This window comes from Protopterus annectens, chromosome 3.part1, assembly GCF_019279795.1.
Source record: "Protopterus annectens isolate FY-2018-M chromosome 3.part1, PAN1.0, whole genome shotgun sequence".
NCBI classification, from domain to species: Eukaryota; Metazoa; Chordata; order Ceratodontiformes; family Protopteridae; genus Protopterus; species Protopterus annectens.
In genome coordinates this window covers 122,173,592-122,191,251 of record NC_056732.1, presented here as the reverse complement: position 1 = coordinate 122,191,251, position 17,660 = coordinate 122,173,592, and the positions used below count along the sequence as shown (strand labels likewise).

The 17,660-nt window shown below is 44.3% G+C and overlaps 1 protein-coding gene across 1 annotated transcript in view; it reads right to left on the bottom strand.

The window, feature by feature from the left end:
* Positions 1–17,660, bottom strand: part of CNOT10 (CCR4-NOT transcription complex subunit 10) — a 2,007,836-nt gene that overhangs the window by 1,306,198 nt on the left and 683,978 nt on the right. The window contains exon 8 of the mRNA XM_044066643.1: positions 8,303–8,386. Within this exon, the coding sequence (XP_043922578.1) occupies positions 8,303–8,386 (84 nt within the window). The remainder of the gene's footprint in view (positions 1–8,302; positions 8,387–17,660) is intronic.

Sequence of the window (17,660 nt, the reverse complement as noted above, 5' to 3'; positions counted from 1 at the left end):
TGGTTAATGAACCTTTGCAAGCCTCTGGAGACCTGGTAGGCTTCTAACCACAATTATTCTCTTCTCAGTTTATATAAATACAATGTAAAGAAGCAGTAACAAAAGCCACCATTTTATAAACAAAAAAATGCACTCCTTTATTTTTTTTCTTAATTAACATAAAATTAAATATGATTTTATGTATGTTGTGGAAGTTATGAAAAATGTCATTACCTTCAGCAAAGAGCAGGCAAAACAGTAGACCCTCAGGGTTCTACCACTGTAGTGACAGAATGTTTACTGTTTTCCAAGCTCAGATGTTATACTAATGAAGAAACTAAAGGTGTTGCCTAAGGCAATAGTTAAGCAAACATACAAACATATCGCACATATTAAAAAAAGTCGTTCTTAGTTTTTCTTTGCTGTCTTTTTTTTTTTTTTTTGCTAAAAATATACATAAAACTGGTGGCTTTGGTTGCATAGAGGGACAAAGCTCTGACTACAGCTTAGTTGACCTGGGTTCTATTAGCATTTCAGGTGACTGACAGAGCAGTAGGGAAGGCATTCATCAATGATGCTTCCCTTAGGGAAGGAGTGGTTCAATGATGGGAGTTGCCCCTGAATGTAAAAGCGATGAGTGTGGGAGGTGGGACAGGGAAGTTGGTAAGGCAAATAAAGAAAAATACCCTCCAGGATTGAAGCAGAAACAGATGAGCCCTTAGGATCCATGATCAACTCCAGCAATACCAGAGCATGTCGCAGGGATATAGGAAACAAGTTGGTAGACACAGTGTGGATGTGGGGCACTGGGGGCTGGGCCAGTAATTAACAGGGCAAGAAAGTAAAATAGTGTTGGCATTCCTATTCCTGTAATGAGCATTTTAATAAGTACTTGATATTTTTTCTTAAATACAGATCACATAAACACACAGTCTCATACTGGAACCAAAAATAAGAATCTACAGCACATGTTGCAGATGGAGAGACAGGGCTTCATTGAAACGACGGAAAATTGTTCAAGAACAGTATTTTTGCATATCCACCCTCCTAGCACCATACCAGGTATGCGTGTGGGGTAGGGAAAGGAAAAAGAAATGGAAAAAATGCTTGAACCACTGCAGAGGATTTTGTGAATGATGACATACCCCCCCGTTAGCTCTCACCCAATGAAGGGAATGAATGAGCTGACAAAACAAAGGAAAATATGATGGGCTGGCAAGTAGCAGGTGTAACAGGCACAAAAAATGTCAAGGCATGTTTATCCTTCATTACTACAAAAAAGGATCACACTTCTTCTGAGATGTAGTATGAAAAACATTACATTAATTACCTGCTAATGGTCACATCATGCATTTTCCCAACAGAGCATTTAAAAGGCTCCAGTGATAACAGAAAATGACATCTACTTGGAAATACATATGAAACATTAAATAAGAAAATGTACTTTAAGATATGCAAGAACTTCTTCATTCGTATATGGCACTTCACTCTATTCAGGGTCATGGCAGCTAGTACCTATCTCAGCACTCAATGGGCAGAAAGCAGAAACTAATCCTGGATGGCATTCTAGGTTACTGCAAGTCATATACATAACTGCATACCTGCTGGCTACTTACAATATCACCAGTTCGCCTACAAGCAGTGTTTGGGACATTGAAAAAAAAATGCAGTACCTGATGAAAACCCAGACAAACAAAAAGAAGGTATGCACATTTTGCAGAGAAGATACTACTTCTGCCAAGAACCAGGTTACCATGCACTATGTGGTAAGCAATACTAATCAATGAATCACTGCACAGAAACTAATTTACAGAATCACCAGAACAATGAGACCTTAATTTCTATATTAGAAATTTTTTTTAAAAAAGTAAGTTATGTACTCACCATAACGTTCCATCTGAGTAGGTAACTTCATTTGTCAGCAACCTGTGGGTATCGGCTCCGATTCGGATCCAAGCCGGCAGCTTTCCTAGCTAAAAGATCCGAGCTCCAAGCTCCTCCCTCTACCCATAATGCCCTGCCACCTCCCTCTACCCCTCAGATCGAGTTTGCCATAATGCCATAGAAAATTACTATAACACAAGAAAGGAGTATTATACATTCCACCTGATGTCATCTGGAAGTGACGTATCCTGATCCTTTAATAACGAACTAAGGGTCCGGGGGATTGAGGGAGTGTTGGTTGCTGACAAATGAAGTTACCTACTCAGATGGAACGTTATGGTGAGTACATAACTTCTTTATCTCAAGTAGTTAACTTCATTTGATCAGCAACCTGTGGGACAGAGTCCCCAGCTACCAACAACTTGGGAGGTCCTCATGGAAGGATATTCCGGAGCACTGCAGAGCCAAAAAATGCACGTCCTCTGGATATTAAATCCAACTTATAATGTGTAATAAAGGTATGAGAGGAAGCCCAAGTAGCTGCTGAGCAAATGTCATCCAAAGAAACCCTTGACCAGAAAGCAGCAGAAGTAGCCATAGATCGAGTAGAATGGGCTCGCACCCTCAGGGGCTCAGGTCGACCAGAGCTTTTGTATGTGAGAAGGATGCATTGGGAAATCCATCTAGCTACGGTTACTTTAGTGACTGGTTTACCCAGACAGGATTTAGCAAATGACACAAAAAGTTGATCTGATTTTCGAAAATCGGCTGTTCTGTTTAAGTAAAATCATAACAGTCTATGAACATCCAAGACAATGGAGTCTATACTCTCCTTTGTTTTGAAAATTCGGAAAGAAGACAGGTAGATTGATGGACTGGTTGATATTGGCTTCTGAAGCCACTTTAGGTAGAAAGGAGGGGTTAGTCCTGAGGGAAACCCTGTCTTTATGAAAGATGATGTATGGAGGCTTACTGCAAAGAACGTGAAGCTCCGATATCCTCCTAGCTAAGGTAATGGCAATCAGGAAGGCCGTTTTACGAGATACATATTTTAAGTCGACTGAAGCCGCGGGTTCAAAAGGAGGTCCAGTCAGACCCTGCAGAACTAGGGTTTGATCCCATGGAGGAACTGCGTCTTAACAGAAAAGTTCCTTTCAGGAATGTTTTGCAAATCTTGGAGGAAGCTAGGGGGGCCTAAACTGTTTCCAACATGGTAGTGGGAAATAGCTGCCAATTGAACTTTAATAGTAGAAGAATTAGCCCCTTGATGAAAAGTATGGGATAGAAAGTCTAGAGCTGCTGGGATAGGAGCAGTGAAGGGATTCAAATTCCTATGCTCCGCCCAGACAGAGAAACGTTTTCATTTACTCTTGGAGATTTTCCTGGTAGATGGTTTATGGGCAGCAACCAGGATGGCCTTAACTGAGGAAGATATACCTGGAGTCCTAGCCATCAATGGAACTGGATCAACCAAGCTGAGAGCTTGATGTAGTCCAGGTCGGGGGGTCTTCAATCCTAAAGGATGAAAGATCAGATCCGGAATGGGATCTAAAATCCAGGGAGGATGTACTAGATGAGACCGTAGGCATGGGAACCAGGTTTGGCGAGGCCAGAATGGGGCTATGAGGATAACTCTGCTCCCCAACCAACAAGCTTTCTGCAAGAATTTTGTCATTAATGTAAGAGGAGGATAAGCATACAGAAGACCGGATGGCCAAGCATGAACCAGAGCGTCTCTGGGGACTTCCCCTGGTGGGGGAATTAGCGCGAAGAACTCGCTGCACTTTGTGTTTGAAGGCGAGGCGAACAGATCGCAGCAAGGTTGACCCCATTTGAGGAAGATTTGCCCCGCTACTACTGGGGTCAGAGACCACTCGTAAGGTGAGAGGATCATTCGACTCAACCTGTCCGCTAAAATGTTTGACCACCCCGGAATGTGCGTTGCTATGAGAAAGCGGTTGGTGGATATTGTCCATTCCCACACTCTCATGGCCTCTCTGCAAAGTGGGTAAGATCTGGTTCCAGGACACTGATATGCAATGAGGTCTCTGTGTGAGTCTATGTGCCTTGGACGGATCTGCCCATGCAATGCCCCCCCCCCCCCGAGGAGAGATGTGACCGTGGTCACCGTGACTTGGGGTGGGAATAAGGTGAAGGGGCGCCCTTCCTGGAGGTCTCTGGAACAGAGCCACCAAAGTAGCGACTCCCTGCAAATCCTGCTGAGAGGAATAGGTGTAAACAGGGGATGATGTAGGATGGATCATTGAACCTGTAAGGTCCATTGAAGGATTCTCATTTTCAGACATGCAATAGGCGACAGATTGATGGCCGCTGCCATGGACCCCAGGGACCTCAGGACTAGTCCCGCTGGGGGGCTGATGGTTGTAGAAGAGCCAGAATGTGAAGGTTTAGATTGCAAAGTCTGTCCGCCGTCAGAAAGACTTTGGATTGTATAGTGTCTATCCTGGCCCCTATGAAGTCCAAAATCTGAGTAGGTTAAAGGGAGGATTTCTTGTGGTTGATCTTGATCCCTAGATGGTGGGCTAGATGTAAAAAATAGTCCCTGCCTGAACAAAGTTGATGCCTGGTGGGGGCGGTTAGGAGCCAATCGTCCAGGTAAGGAAAGACCTGTATTCCCTGAAGCCTCAGGTGGGCCCCTACAACTGCCATGACCTTGGTGAACATCCTGGAGGCTGTGGTGATACCGAAGGGTAGGACCCTGAACTGATGATGGCTGGCTCCCAGCCGAAAGCAGAGAAACCTCCTGGATCGCCTGTCCATTAGAATGTGGTAGTATGCATCCTTGAGGTCTATCGAGCACATCCAGTCGTTCTCCTGTAGAAGTGGGAGAATGGATTGAATAGTGACTATCTGGAACTTTTCTTTGGCGACTGACAGGTTCAGTGTGGACAGGTCGAGAATGGGTCGTAAGTCCCCTGTCTTTTTTTGGCACCAAAAAGAACCTGGAGTAAAAGCCTGATCCTGATTGCCTGAGGGGGACGTACTGGGTGGCTGGTTTTCTTAGCAGCTCTTGTATTTCGAAGGCTGCTACCTCCCTCTGATTAGGTGGAACATCGGGGAGACTCCTTGACCGGGGAGGATACGTTAGGAAAGGGATAGAATAGCCTCTGGATATGATTCGGAGCACCCAGCGATATGTTGTGATGGACTCCCAATTTGCTAGGTGCTTCGAGAAGCACCCAACTGCCTCCAGAGAGGAGCAGTCGGGCAAACCCTCAGGGCTGCTGCACGGGTCGATCGGAAAAGGGTTCCCTCAACCAGAAATTCTTCGCCCCCCCCCTGCCTCTTGGTCGGCGTCCACCCTGTCCTCCTCTGCCTCTGAAGGACGAAGGATCCAGAACGAAACGGGATTGTTGAGCTTTCCGGAACCACATCTTCTTTTGTCCTCTTTGGTTCCTAGAGTAGGACCTCTGAGGAGCCGAGAAGCGGATCCCGACGGCAGACATTTTCCCGTCTTTCTCGCTCTGGAGGAGCGTATCGCAGACGGTTTTGCCGAAAAGCATAGAACCGTCAAAAGGGGCATTCGCGAAGGATGCCTTGAAGGGGTCCGCAAAATCGCACAGACAGAGCCAGGCCTGTCTGCGTAAGACAACGCCTATTCCGCTGGCTCTAGCCGCTCCCCTCGTGGCATGGGAGAGAAGCCACATAGGTGTGTTGGTAATCGACTTGAGAGTGGCCATTCGAGCTGAGAAGGTCTGTTTGTCCTCGGCCGGCATGGACTCTGGGGGTGACCCAGCGTACTCTTTGATCAGGTCCCGCTGGAGCCGAATTACATGTGCCATATAATTCAGTGACCTTACAGAGAAGGTCGCTGAAGAGAACATCTGCTTTCCAAGGCGGTCCATCATCCGAGACTCCTTGTCTGGAGGATGTACCAAGGAGCTAACCTGTGCCAATTCCTTTTTAGTGGCAGCCGCCACCACCATGGTATCCACTGGGGCACCCTTGCTCCAAACTGTCCTGTCCGTGGGAGGGCTGAGTATTCTCTCCGGTCTCTTGGGTATTGGCTCGACAGTGTCTGGCTCCTTCCATGCCCTGGTAGTTATGAGGTCCACCAGGGGGTTGGCGGGAGGGGACACCCAAGAGGTAGATGGGCCTGCGTCAAATGCCTCCAGAAACACAGACTCATCCGAGGAAGGTTTTTGGGCAGACCACCCCCCTCTAATGCGCAACATTTCCATAATGTCTCCAAAGGAGACGTCTTCGGGGGGGGGTGACCTTGGGGAACCTTCCCCTTCCACTAAGTCCATGTCTTCTGTGAGGGACTCAGGTGAGCCCAAGTGCCTCCTCTTGCACTTTCGTTTGTGAGGGACCTCCTGGGGGGGGGGGGGGCTGTCCGAAGAGGCCTCACCAACAATGTCTTGTTCCTCAACAGGAATCATCTGGGACGTAGGCGCAGGCTGTCCCTGGGGCCGGATGATGGAAGTTAGGCCCGTTTGAGAGGGAATAGCAGGTGGATCCGTAGCAAGAGCCTGGGGCCTCGAATCCCTCGAAAGGACCTTCTCCACAACGTTGAATGCCGAAGGAGAACTACTTTCCCTAGGATCCGAAAGTGGTCCCCTCGGATCAGACGTGCAGATCGGTGCCAGAGGTGACCCAATCGGATTCGAAAGGGTAGTGTGCTCCGACCTCAACGGAGAAGGCGGCCCACTAACCCCTCCTGATCCGACGCCCAACACACGGCCCCGAGAGCTCAGATCCGAAAACGGATCAGACTCGAAGGTAGTCGGTGCCAAAGTAGGAAACACTGTTGGCGCCGACACCACCCCGGCTCCGAAGCTAGTCGGATCAGACAGCTCCAAACCCCGATAGCGGGTCGGAGAAGGAGCAATGGGGGCGGAAAAAGGGGTCGAGCTCCCCCCCCGGAGGGGGGGGGGGGAGGCAAGAGCACTCCCATCTGCAGCTGGGCCTGAAGAAATCGACGCATCATCCAGTCCATGTCCGCGTCGGATAAACTCCTCGTTGATCTGGACGAGGCCGCCGAGGCCGGCCGGCAAGGCCACCTAGACGACCTCGAAGGTGACCGGGTCTCCTCCTCCGGCTCTGGGGAGAAACGTGGAGAATGGAGCTGGGAGGAGGAAGACCTGGAGACCTTAAGGGGAGAGGCAAGCTGCTTGGACGGCGGAGCCGATGGAGCTGACTCGGACTGCCTTTTGTGGTTATGGTGTCTCTCTTTTTCCCGCTCCCTGTCCTTCTTCTCTTTCTTTTTGCCGTCCCTTTCCTCCTGGGCCAAAGAGGGAGGTTGAGTTCCTGCCAGGGGATCGGAGGCGGTAGGTGGAGCAGCCGCAGCTGGCGCCACAGAGGAAGAGGAGGACAAAGTGGAATCGGAGGCAAAAGGCCCGCAAAGATAAGCTTCGTCCTCCTATCCCTCAAAGCCCTGGGGTTGAAGGCTGCACAAATAGTGCAGCCCGAAGTAAGGTGATCAACTCCCAGGCAAATTACGCACAGAGTGTGGCCATTCACTAAGGACAGCTTATGGCCACACTCGGAGCATTTAGAAAACACAGCTTTTGGGCCTTCATACATATTAGAAGGAAGAGAGTACAGGCCCACACACACACACCTTCACACAGCAGAGGGGGGAGGGGAATAAACTTTAATTAACCAAAAAGTTTTAAAACTACCCGCAAAAACTAAGGGAGTTAGAAGGGAGTTCACACACACAAAGATAAGAGAAATTCTGACAGAAAAAGAATATAAAAATCCTAAACTCACAATACCATGCTCGGAGCTCATTCTAAGAAGCTTACAGAAGCTGCGGCAAATGAGATCTGAGGGTTAGAGGGAGGTGGCAGAGCATTATGGGTAGGGGAGGAGCTTGGAGCTCGGATCTTTTAGCTAGGAACGCTGCCGGCTCGGATCCGATACCCACAGGTTGCTGATCAAATGAAGTTAACTACTTCAGATCACACTTTTTACTCCAGTCCCTTTCTGAATATCAAATTTCCCACAGCCATGCATTGGGAGTGGTACCATCATCAGCACAAGGGATGAGGGTTTCTACTTATACCATATAATTTCTTTGTGAACTAATGAGAAGCTCAAATGAAGTGTACCTTCTCAGGCATGTGCTCCACTACCTTTCCCTTTGAGGGAGAGAGGTGAGCAGGCTGTTACCTAATCACCCCCCCCACACACACACACACACACACACCCACACAGACACATACACAGACACGTGTCGACTTCTCCAGCTCCTAGGTGGCTAATCAAATCCAGACTATGTGGGATCACAGTTTCATGCTTCTGTGCCACAGAGCTGATAAATACCAGGAAAATTTGTAACAGATAGCAACCCTAGTAATGAAGATCTCCTTCCATGGCAGAAAAAATTTAAAAATTAAGAAAGCATATGTAAATATGTAAACAATACTATCAAAAAGCTGACAAAATGAGTACCTTAAGTGAAACAACTTACATTTCCAGCTGTATTCATGACTGATTTGATTTCTCTTTTACACGCTTTCAAAGCCTTTGTCTGGATATATGATCTTACTTTATACTGTAAATAAACACACACAGTGAATACGATGGAATGTTAACAGACACATCTTCAGGCCAGTTATGCAAATTACTTTAAAAGTAAAGCTGCAAACAGTAGTAAACAAAGTATGTGCTAATCACAAACAGCATAATGTGGGATAGATGTAACAGATATAGCCGTACCTTATCAGCTAGACTATGAGGGAAGTCTCCATTATCCGTGAACAACTGGATGCATCCTTTCCATCAGTCAAAATTTGCCCCCCCCCCCAGCCTCTCACACTCAGGGGGCACTTAACAGTTTCAATACATACTGCTGAACGTCAACTATATAACTGTATTTCATTCTCAACTGTTGACTGAGCACATTTATTAAACAATGTAGGCTTAAACCAGCACTGTTAGAAAGTAATAAACACGTGTATAATCCCTCAACTTTCAAAGCTGAGCAGCTGAAACTTTATGGAGGGGCCATCTAGTAAAGATAAAAGGCAGAAGAGAATACAAAACCATCAAGAAAGGTCTCATAACTCAGTCTACATAATAAGAACTTACCTGTTAACATCTAACATCAGTGAACATATACAATGGATCAGTGATCATGCTAAATTCAAAGCAGTAAATCCAACAAGATAGAAGGACCCATAGGACAGTACAAAGACCAAAGTTTAGAAGTCTGAATCCTGAAAATACAGATGAATCAAAGGGAGCTCAACTCTTGGATGTCATGGTTGAGACAATATCTTGCACTAATAACCAAGTGGCCATACAGTATATGTCTGTAGTGGTGACACTCAAGAAGCAAAAGTTTTTGATCACTGCATTTTCCAATGGGTGATTAACTGTCCCATAGTAATGGATAATTGTGTTTTCAATCCACATGAAAAATTGTCAACTTTGCAATTGAACTGCAAGGTATTCCAACGCTCATCTGCCCACTCCACACAAAACTGGACCCATGCAGTGCATATTCAAGAAGAAAAAACCTTTCCCTCATCCTCTAGGTTACATATGCACAAAGAAAGTAGGGGGTTGAATGTTATGGATCTTGGACAGTTCAGAAACCACTTCAAGAAGGAAGAGAAATCTGGTGGGAATATGGGTTTGAGGAAAATACCAACTGCAACCAACCCAGAGCCAAATGGGGACAACTACTGTGTCCATCTCAAACAATGACTTGTTAAAACCCATCTCAAACAATGACATGTTAAAAGGCAAACATGATGTCCACAGATACCATTCACACACCCGATATTACTGTAGATATGATCCACCAGAGTCTCGCTAGCTACAACTGGATGTACTACATGTGTTTTCTGAAATCACTGAGGTGCAGGACAGAACAGAAACCATCTCTTCCTTTTTGAACTATAAAGAAGCAAGAGAACAGCCCTCTGACCCAGTCATAAACAAGGGAAAGCCTCAATAACTCCTTTCAACAGCAGCAGCCATTGGTTCTGTTACATCATGCTGCTGAAAAGTTTGTGTCTTGTAGTGGAACTTTTTTGGGGTGGTAAATATAAGTGGTTTAAGACATGTCTGACCATAACTACATATAAAAAATCAAGATGTTCTCGCTTTTGGCTTTGACTATGCAACTACCAATGCTAATCATTGATGAGTGACTATCCTCTATTAGGTCAAACTTGAGTAAATCTGATGATGACTTGAAGGTTAGAGGTTTAATGATAAATTTAATAGACCATCACGTTTGCAAAATTATTTGGATAAACTAATTATATGGGTACAAAAAAGGCATGACATTTAATAATAATAAAAGTTCAGCTAGCCATTTTGGTGCCACTAATTCTTGTTATCTTTATGCAAAGGGTATCTATCTGTTCCTTACTCAACCAAGTTAAGGACTTGGAGATTAATGCTGACTCATCTCTCTTGTTTGCCCTTCATGCGAATGACGTTGTTATGATATGTTATTACTTATTAAAAAACATTTTTTGGACTTTTATATCTAGGGACAGAATCATTACGGTTAAGTTAATCTCAGCTTGCAATCTGCCCAATAAATCATAGCTGCCGAAGCTTGAGAGAATTCAAAGAACATTTACTAGAAATAAAGTTAAATGTGAACCTCTACAATGCGGAAAGAGACTTGAAAATGTATCACTGTACTCAATAGCTTACAGATTCTGGTATATGAATACACCAAAGATAGTGTTTTCAGCTATGCCAGTTATGGATTTCATAGCCCATAAATTAAATAATAACTTATTCATCCAATTACTGAATGTCAGTTCAAACTTGAAGTCTTCTTTTTTCATTTCAGGGCTAACAAATTATGGAATACCCTACCAACAGATAGCAGATATTCAAATAATTTATTAATGTTTAATTCTTTACTTGACCTATGATAAAACTAAACTGCTTTACGAGACAGGGTCCAAGTTAAAGCATACTCTTAATTGGCCTGTACAAGGTCTGGCCATGAATACATTTAATTGAATCTTTGAAAACAGGATGAATACACAGACCCCACCCCCCAAACACACACACAAATACTCTCACAGGCAACTCGGTCCAAGGACTCCAGAGGCTCAGTTAATGGATACATCCTCTTCTATGACTTGGCCAGCACAGGAGGGGCAAGACTGTATGATGCTTCTTTGCCTTCACCAGTCTGCAGAGAGGTTCCTTCCTCTTTTGAACTTTAACTGCCTGTAGCCAATCACAGTACATATACAACAGCACAAAAATAAAGAAATAAGCAAACGATGAAATTAAAATAAACATGGTATAAAACAAATAATAAAGCAAGTAAATAAAATATAAAATGAACAAATTACAATTAAATCGTATAGGTTCATAGGTTGGTACTGGGCTATCTGCCCAAAGGCATATATTAGCCCAGCCACGTTGTACAGTATTCACTGCCCCTTTAGTAGTTCCCTAGACCCTTGTACTAGCAGCTAGTACCCTTGGCCCCTATCTAGTAGTGCTGTTGGTGTGATCCCCGGTGTGAACTTTCTGTTACCCATCCGCTCATCAAGGTTCCTCTTGAAGAGTGATAGTAAGGGGCTCTGACTTATGTAGATCGGGACCGTGTTCCATAGTAAGGGAATCTATCCCTCCAGCATGTTCTATTCATTGCTGTGTTGAGGTTTATATCCCTACAGCGTGTAGCTTGAGTAGATTTGGTTTTGCTAAGATGGAGCATGTTCAACAATTCTGGGTTGGACATGGCTCTGTACATTAGAGATCACCTCTGAGAAAGCGGCATGCAACAGAGAACAGTCTTAGCTTTTTCAATTGTGCTGCATAGGGCAACTGTTTGAGGCCAGTAATCCTCTTGGTAAGGTACCTTTGTGGTCTCTCCAGCTGCTGGAGATGTCTAGCCAGGTACATTCCAATTGGTGCATTGTACTCAATAATGGGTCTGATGAGGGAAGAGTAGAGGGGCACCATTACATCCTTAGATCTTGATGCGAACCCTTTTGTGATTAGATGGGTCACACAGATGGATTTTCTAACCACTTTGGCAACATGGTTATCAAAGGAAAGCTGACTATCTACTTGGGTCCCTAGATCCCTTATTTCTTCTTCAGATTTCAGGGGATTACCTCCTATGTTGTAATTTGCGGGTACTCTGTTTTTTCCAAAGGGGATTACTATGCATTTTTTTGCATTTAGCTTGAGACCATGGCTTTGGCACTATGCATCAGTCTCATTTCGGCCCTTCTGGAGGATCTCCATGTCGGCCGGAGACTCTATTATAGCACCCAGTTTGCAGTTGTCCGCAAACTTAGTCAGCCGCAGCCCTTCCGTGCTTGCCTGTACTTCTGAGGAGTATATGCCAAACAGAAGGGGCCCCAGGACAGAGCCCTGAGGCACACCACTCGTTACTGGTCTGGATTCGGACATAGATCCTTCTACTCTTACTTTATGGGATCTGTCTGAGAGCCAGTTTACGATCCATCTTGTGACGTAAGGGTTTATGCCCAGGCTGGTGAGCTTATCAATAATACCTGAACGGGGAATGCTGTCAAATTCTTTAGCAAGGTCAAGGTAGGCTGTGTGTACCTCCTTTCCTTTATCTATAGCCTGAGTAACTGTCTCAAAGAAATCCACCAGGTTCAGCAGGCATGATCTGCCCTTGACGAAGCCGAACTGTGTGGGGTCCAGCAACTGGAGGTTCCCAATCTCTCCATTTATGATTTCCATAATGAGTCGCTCCATAGCCTTACAGATCAGACTGGTCAGGCTTATTGGTCGGTAGTTCCCAGGGTCAGTTGTGGCCCCACCCGTGTGTAGCGGGACCACCATTGCTGTGCGCCATTCTATGGGCACATATCCTGTGGAGAGGCTGAGACTGAACAGGGTATTAAGATGCGGGGTTAATTTCTTTTGGAGCTTGCGTATGACACAGCCTGGGACACCATCTGGTCCCATGGAGGCAGTGTTTTCAGCTTTAGATAGAGCCTTGTTAACCAACGTATCAGTAATAATTGGACTTACACAATCCCCTGGAATGGTAACAGGCCCTGTAGGTGGTGAGGGGGGGGGGGAGAGATTTGCACTGAACCTGTAAGCCAAGATGTTGGCAATGTCAGAAGGGTCAGTGTATTTTGTTCCATTTTGTACTAGCTCAGAACAGACTGAGCGTTGCCATTTAGGTTTTTGATGTAGCCATAGAAGGCCTTATGGTTATCCTTGGCATCCTTGGCAACTTTCTTTTCAAAATTAGCTTTAGTTGACTTGATGAGGGCCCTCAATTTTTTACTAATGCTGATCAGGGATGATTTTTCTACTTGAGATTTGGCCTTTTTTTGTACAAGTCTCCTCCTTTTATTGTAAAGTTTGCTTATGGCCGGGGTCCACCAGACTGGTTTCTTTTTGCTTGAGGAAGGAGTCTTGGTTTTATTTGGGATAGCACGGTCCATGCAATCCTGAAGATGCATATAGAGTGCCTTGGTGTAGGATTCCGCATCCTGGATATCATTATCCTTCTACAAGGGAATAGTGAAGCTTTCCACTTCGGATGCAAGTAGTTTGAAGTTTGCTTTGGAAAGGTTTTTGACTATGGTTTCTTTGATTGGGGGAGATGGAGGAGTGAGGATGTCCAGGGTTATCAGTTTGTGGTCGGATCTGACCAAGGAGGGGGTGATAACGGGTGTGCTACAATGGGCGCCCATATTTGTGATGATTAAATCCAATATGTTGTCCCCTCTAGTGGGGGAACATACTAGTTGTTCAAGGGCATTTGAATTTATAAATTCTATGAATCACTGAGCATAGGAGTTGGAACACTGGTAGTTCGCCCAGTCTTTACTAGGGTAGTTGAAATCACCCAAGATTATGGTGTTGGGTAGGACCTTTATATTTTCCAATGTCTCAAGGAATGCAGAGTGAGCATCTTGGGACATGGTTTGCGATCTATAACCAGCTACGATCTGAAATGTGGTTTTGCCTGCTGATAGTTTTCATGGATGATCTCTGGGGCATCATGCTGCACTACTAACCCGGAGATATGGGTATCCTTGATGAATATGGATACACCTCTGCCCTTTGTACTGCGATCCAGTAACTGAGGCCGGAAGGTATGATATGAATTGTAACCTGGCAGTGCTGTGGTGCTCTCTTGAGCCTTGAACCAGGTTTCCGTCACTGCACAAACATGGATTTTCTCCATGCTGAGGACAGCCTCGAGTGTGTGCATTTTGAGGTTGAGACTTCTGGCGTTGAGTAGCATTACCCTTAGTTTTTGGTTACCTGTGCTGGTTAAGGTGGTTGGTTTGTCCTTTGAGCCTTGCCTAAAAAAGGCACTATGGGGACGTTAAGAGCCTTGGCCAGTATTCGAAAACCTAGGGGTGACAGGTGCAACCCATCTCTGGCAAAACAGCGAGGCTTGACTATCATGTCATCCCAGGCAGACAGACACTATATCCCCCTAGAATGACACCAGAAGCTTAGCCAATTGTTGAAATTGATCATTTTCTCTTTGTATTGTGGTATCATTCTAGGTGAAGGTAGTATGCTATTCAAGGTCAGGGTTTTACCAGCTTGGGCTACATGATTAGAGAGCTCCTCAATGTCTCTTTTCATGTAGTCCAGGGAGGTACGTCTTAGATCATTCACACCAACATGTACAATGACAGCGTCATACTTGTACTTGTTCTGGAGTGACCTAAGTGCCTGTGTTATGTGGCGGATTCGAGCACCCGACAGGCAGCTGACAGTAACCTTCTCCTTGTTCAGCCTGGTGAATGGAACATCCGTGTGCCTTACTACAGAGTCTCCTATTACTAGCGTGTTAGGTATGGTGTTTTGCCTTAAGGGCTGTTGTGAGGCACACTGCTGAGGTGAATTATGTGTTTTCTGGCTTGTGTTTGGGGGTACAGGTTGCTTGCTTGTCTGCTTTGGAGGGCACTGTTTCTTTTTCAGATTGGTACCTAGTGCCTCCGAATATGTTTTTGTGTATTTATACGTATGTTTTGCCGGTGCTTGTTTTGTAGATTCATGTGTGACAGGTGGTGTGATGCAAGTGTGTCCCTTATCCTCTTGACTGTCTGTTACAGTCATGGGTTGAGAGCACTTAGCCTCCAGTCTGGCTGTGTATTTGCATCTCTCACAAGTGTTTGTGTCTAGAGGTAAGAGGAGAGGGTTGTCTGTATACATGAGGCAGTTGTAACACTGCCTCAGGATGCCCAATTCCACGAGATTACCTGGACAGTACACCTGAAGCTGACCTCTGGACATGCTTTGAAGAGTAAATTGAACTTAAGTCCTGCGGACGATCGAGGGTCTTATGCTATATTATAATAGTGCTGTCTAGGAAATTTGGAGAATAATAGTGCTGTCTAGGAGATTAGGACAAGTGCTGATTTCTGTTTTGCAAGTGCTGTAATAAGAGCAGCTGATCTGAAGCACTTGACTTGAGGCTTGCCTAGTTCTAAGGGAAAATTTACAGCGCAGACTTTGTGGGGCCGGGGATAGTATACCCCAGCTAACCGACGCTGCTCTGTGCGCAAGACCACGCAAAAAGAGAGTTGCAGGGTTTTTCCTCTAGATAAGTGAGGAAAGTGAGTACAAGAGCTGTTTTTCTCTAAGCAAGTGAGAAAAGTACAAAAACAGTTTTCCTCTAGGTAATGAGGAAGATAGAGTGCTATAGTAATTAGTAGCTTATTTAGTACTTACAAGTTCTGAACAAGTGCTGAGCATGAAGAAGCAAATTTAAGTGCTAAAACTAAGAATCTGTATCTGTACTAGATGAGTTACAGGACAGAAACAAGTGCAAATACAGGCTTTCAAATCAGAAAGTTGAGAGAGATGGAAGAGATTGCCCAAACGGCCAATAACTACAAATTCTGGGCCAGAACCACTACTTATGTGGTAGACAGGTTACCTAGTGCTTACCACTCCCACTGATAAGCTAGAAGGCTTCCCTCCAACTCAGAAAGGCTTGGGGGACTCAAAAGCTTACATACAGTCCTGGATACAGCAAATCTGTATCTGGAACACTAGTTACAGGAAAGGTAGGAAACGGGCTTACAGTTTTTTTTTTTCAGAAAAGTAGCAAAAACAGTAGTAAAAAACAATTCACATGCAGTGCAAGCTATACACAAATAAAAAGTTCAGTAAATGAGACCCACAAGTAGTAGTAAATTGATTAACAGAAAAGCCAGCTGGTTGGCTTTTTTAAACAAGTAGTCAAGAAAATAAGACCACTAGCAAATGAATGGCTCACCTGTAGATCATTCAAATAGGTACACTATGAAAGCAAGCTTAAAACCATTAAGAGCTGGAGATTGTTGAGTCTGCTACCTAGCGGACTGAAGTAAACAAGGTCCTTAATAATTAAAAACCCAAATACCCAAGCACTCCAGATAAAATTAAAGAACTGCCAGCAATCTCTGGGACACTGACCACAGGGAATGAAGTGGCCTATACCAGGACAAGAGCACTTGTAAATAATCTACCTAGCCTTGCATGGCTTGAGTCACTCCTAACACTATAACGTTATATATTATTCAGTGTTTGTCATGATGCCTCTGCAGATCTGGTGTTGTGTGTTAAAAATTAAAAAAAAAAAAACAGCCAGTAACACAGCTGTGGTGTTCTGAACAAATTCTATATAAAGAAGCCCCAAAAGCATTGAGGCTTCCAAAATAGCTGCACACAGAGTAACAGTTTAATTTCAGCTCCCCTGGTATGAAAACAAACTCAGGGCAGGCAGTGAACTTGTCTTTTTGGGTAAATCTCAATAACTGGCTAATAAGTGCACTGCCTGGATGCCAGCAAAAAAGAAATTCAGAGAACCTGAAAGATCAATCACAAAAGATGAGGAGAAAACACTGAAGGAAAAAAATGCTGCAGCTGTTCAAAAAAAAAAAAAAATGTTGGTGTAAGCTCCAGCTTTGGAGCAAGACATCACTTCCAGTAACTTACAGGAAAAAATAAGTCAAATGTACTCAGAGCTGATTAAAATAAGTGAAACACTGAAGGAGTATATCAACTCAAATAACAAAAGGCTGGAAAAAAATGGAGAAACTTTAAAACGATATTCACATGCAGTGATAAACCGGCAAAAAATCAGACGTTGAAATGAAGAAAAGTCTAGCTGAGTATAAGACTGCTTATGAAGAGATGTTTCAAAAAATAATAGACCTAGAGAACAGAGCACGTAGGGGAAAACTGAGATTTTCTGCTGGACCAGGGAAGTTAGAAGGAACAGATTTCATTTTATGAAAGTACAAATAAGCAACTGGACTGGTATTCAATGGCAGTTGTTAACTGAAAGGGCACATTGTGTATATGCTCCAAACCTGGCCATGAGAAAGCAACCTAGACCTTTAATAGCAAAGATGAAATCCTATCAGCAGAAAGAGTTGATTCTGATAAAACCATGGCAGAAGGACAAAGTACTAAAAGTGGGAGACAGTACATTGTTTGTGGAAAATTATTACTAAGAAGGAATTGAAGTTTGTCCAACAGAAAGTGAGGGTATTCTCCTTATTCTTCTAGTGATAAAGCCCATACAGAGTCTGTGTCAGTGAAACCTTTTTCAATGTTTCAAACGAAAATGCTTGAGAGAGAAAAAATCACAAGAGTTGACTAGAAGAATCGGGAGTAATTTGGAAATGAAGCAGAGACTGGATCTAGGAGATGGGGATCAACAGAAAGAAGACCAACAACTCAAAAAGTAACAAATAAATGTGGGATTACAAAGCATTAATTATATTTGTGAAACATGACAGAACAAGAAAACCTGGAAATACTTGAGTTATTTGACTTTGATAAACTTGTAGGGGACTCCTAAGATTATGCCCTACTTCATGTCA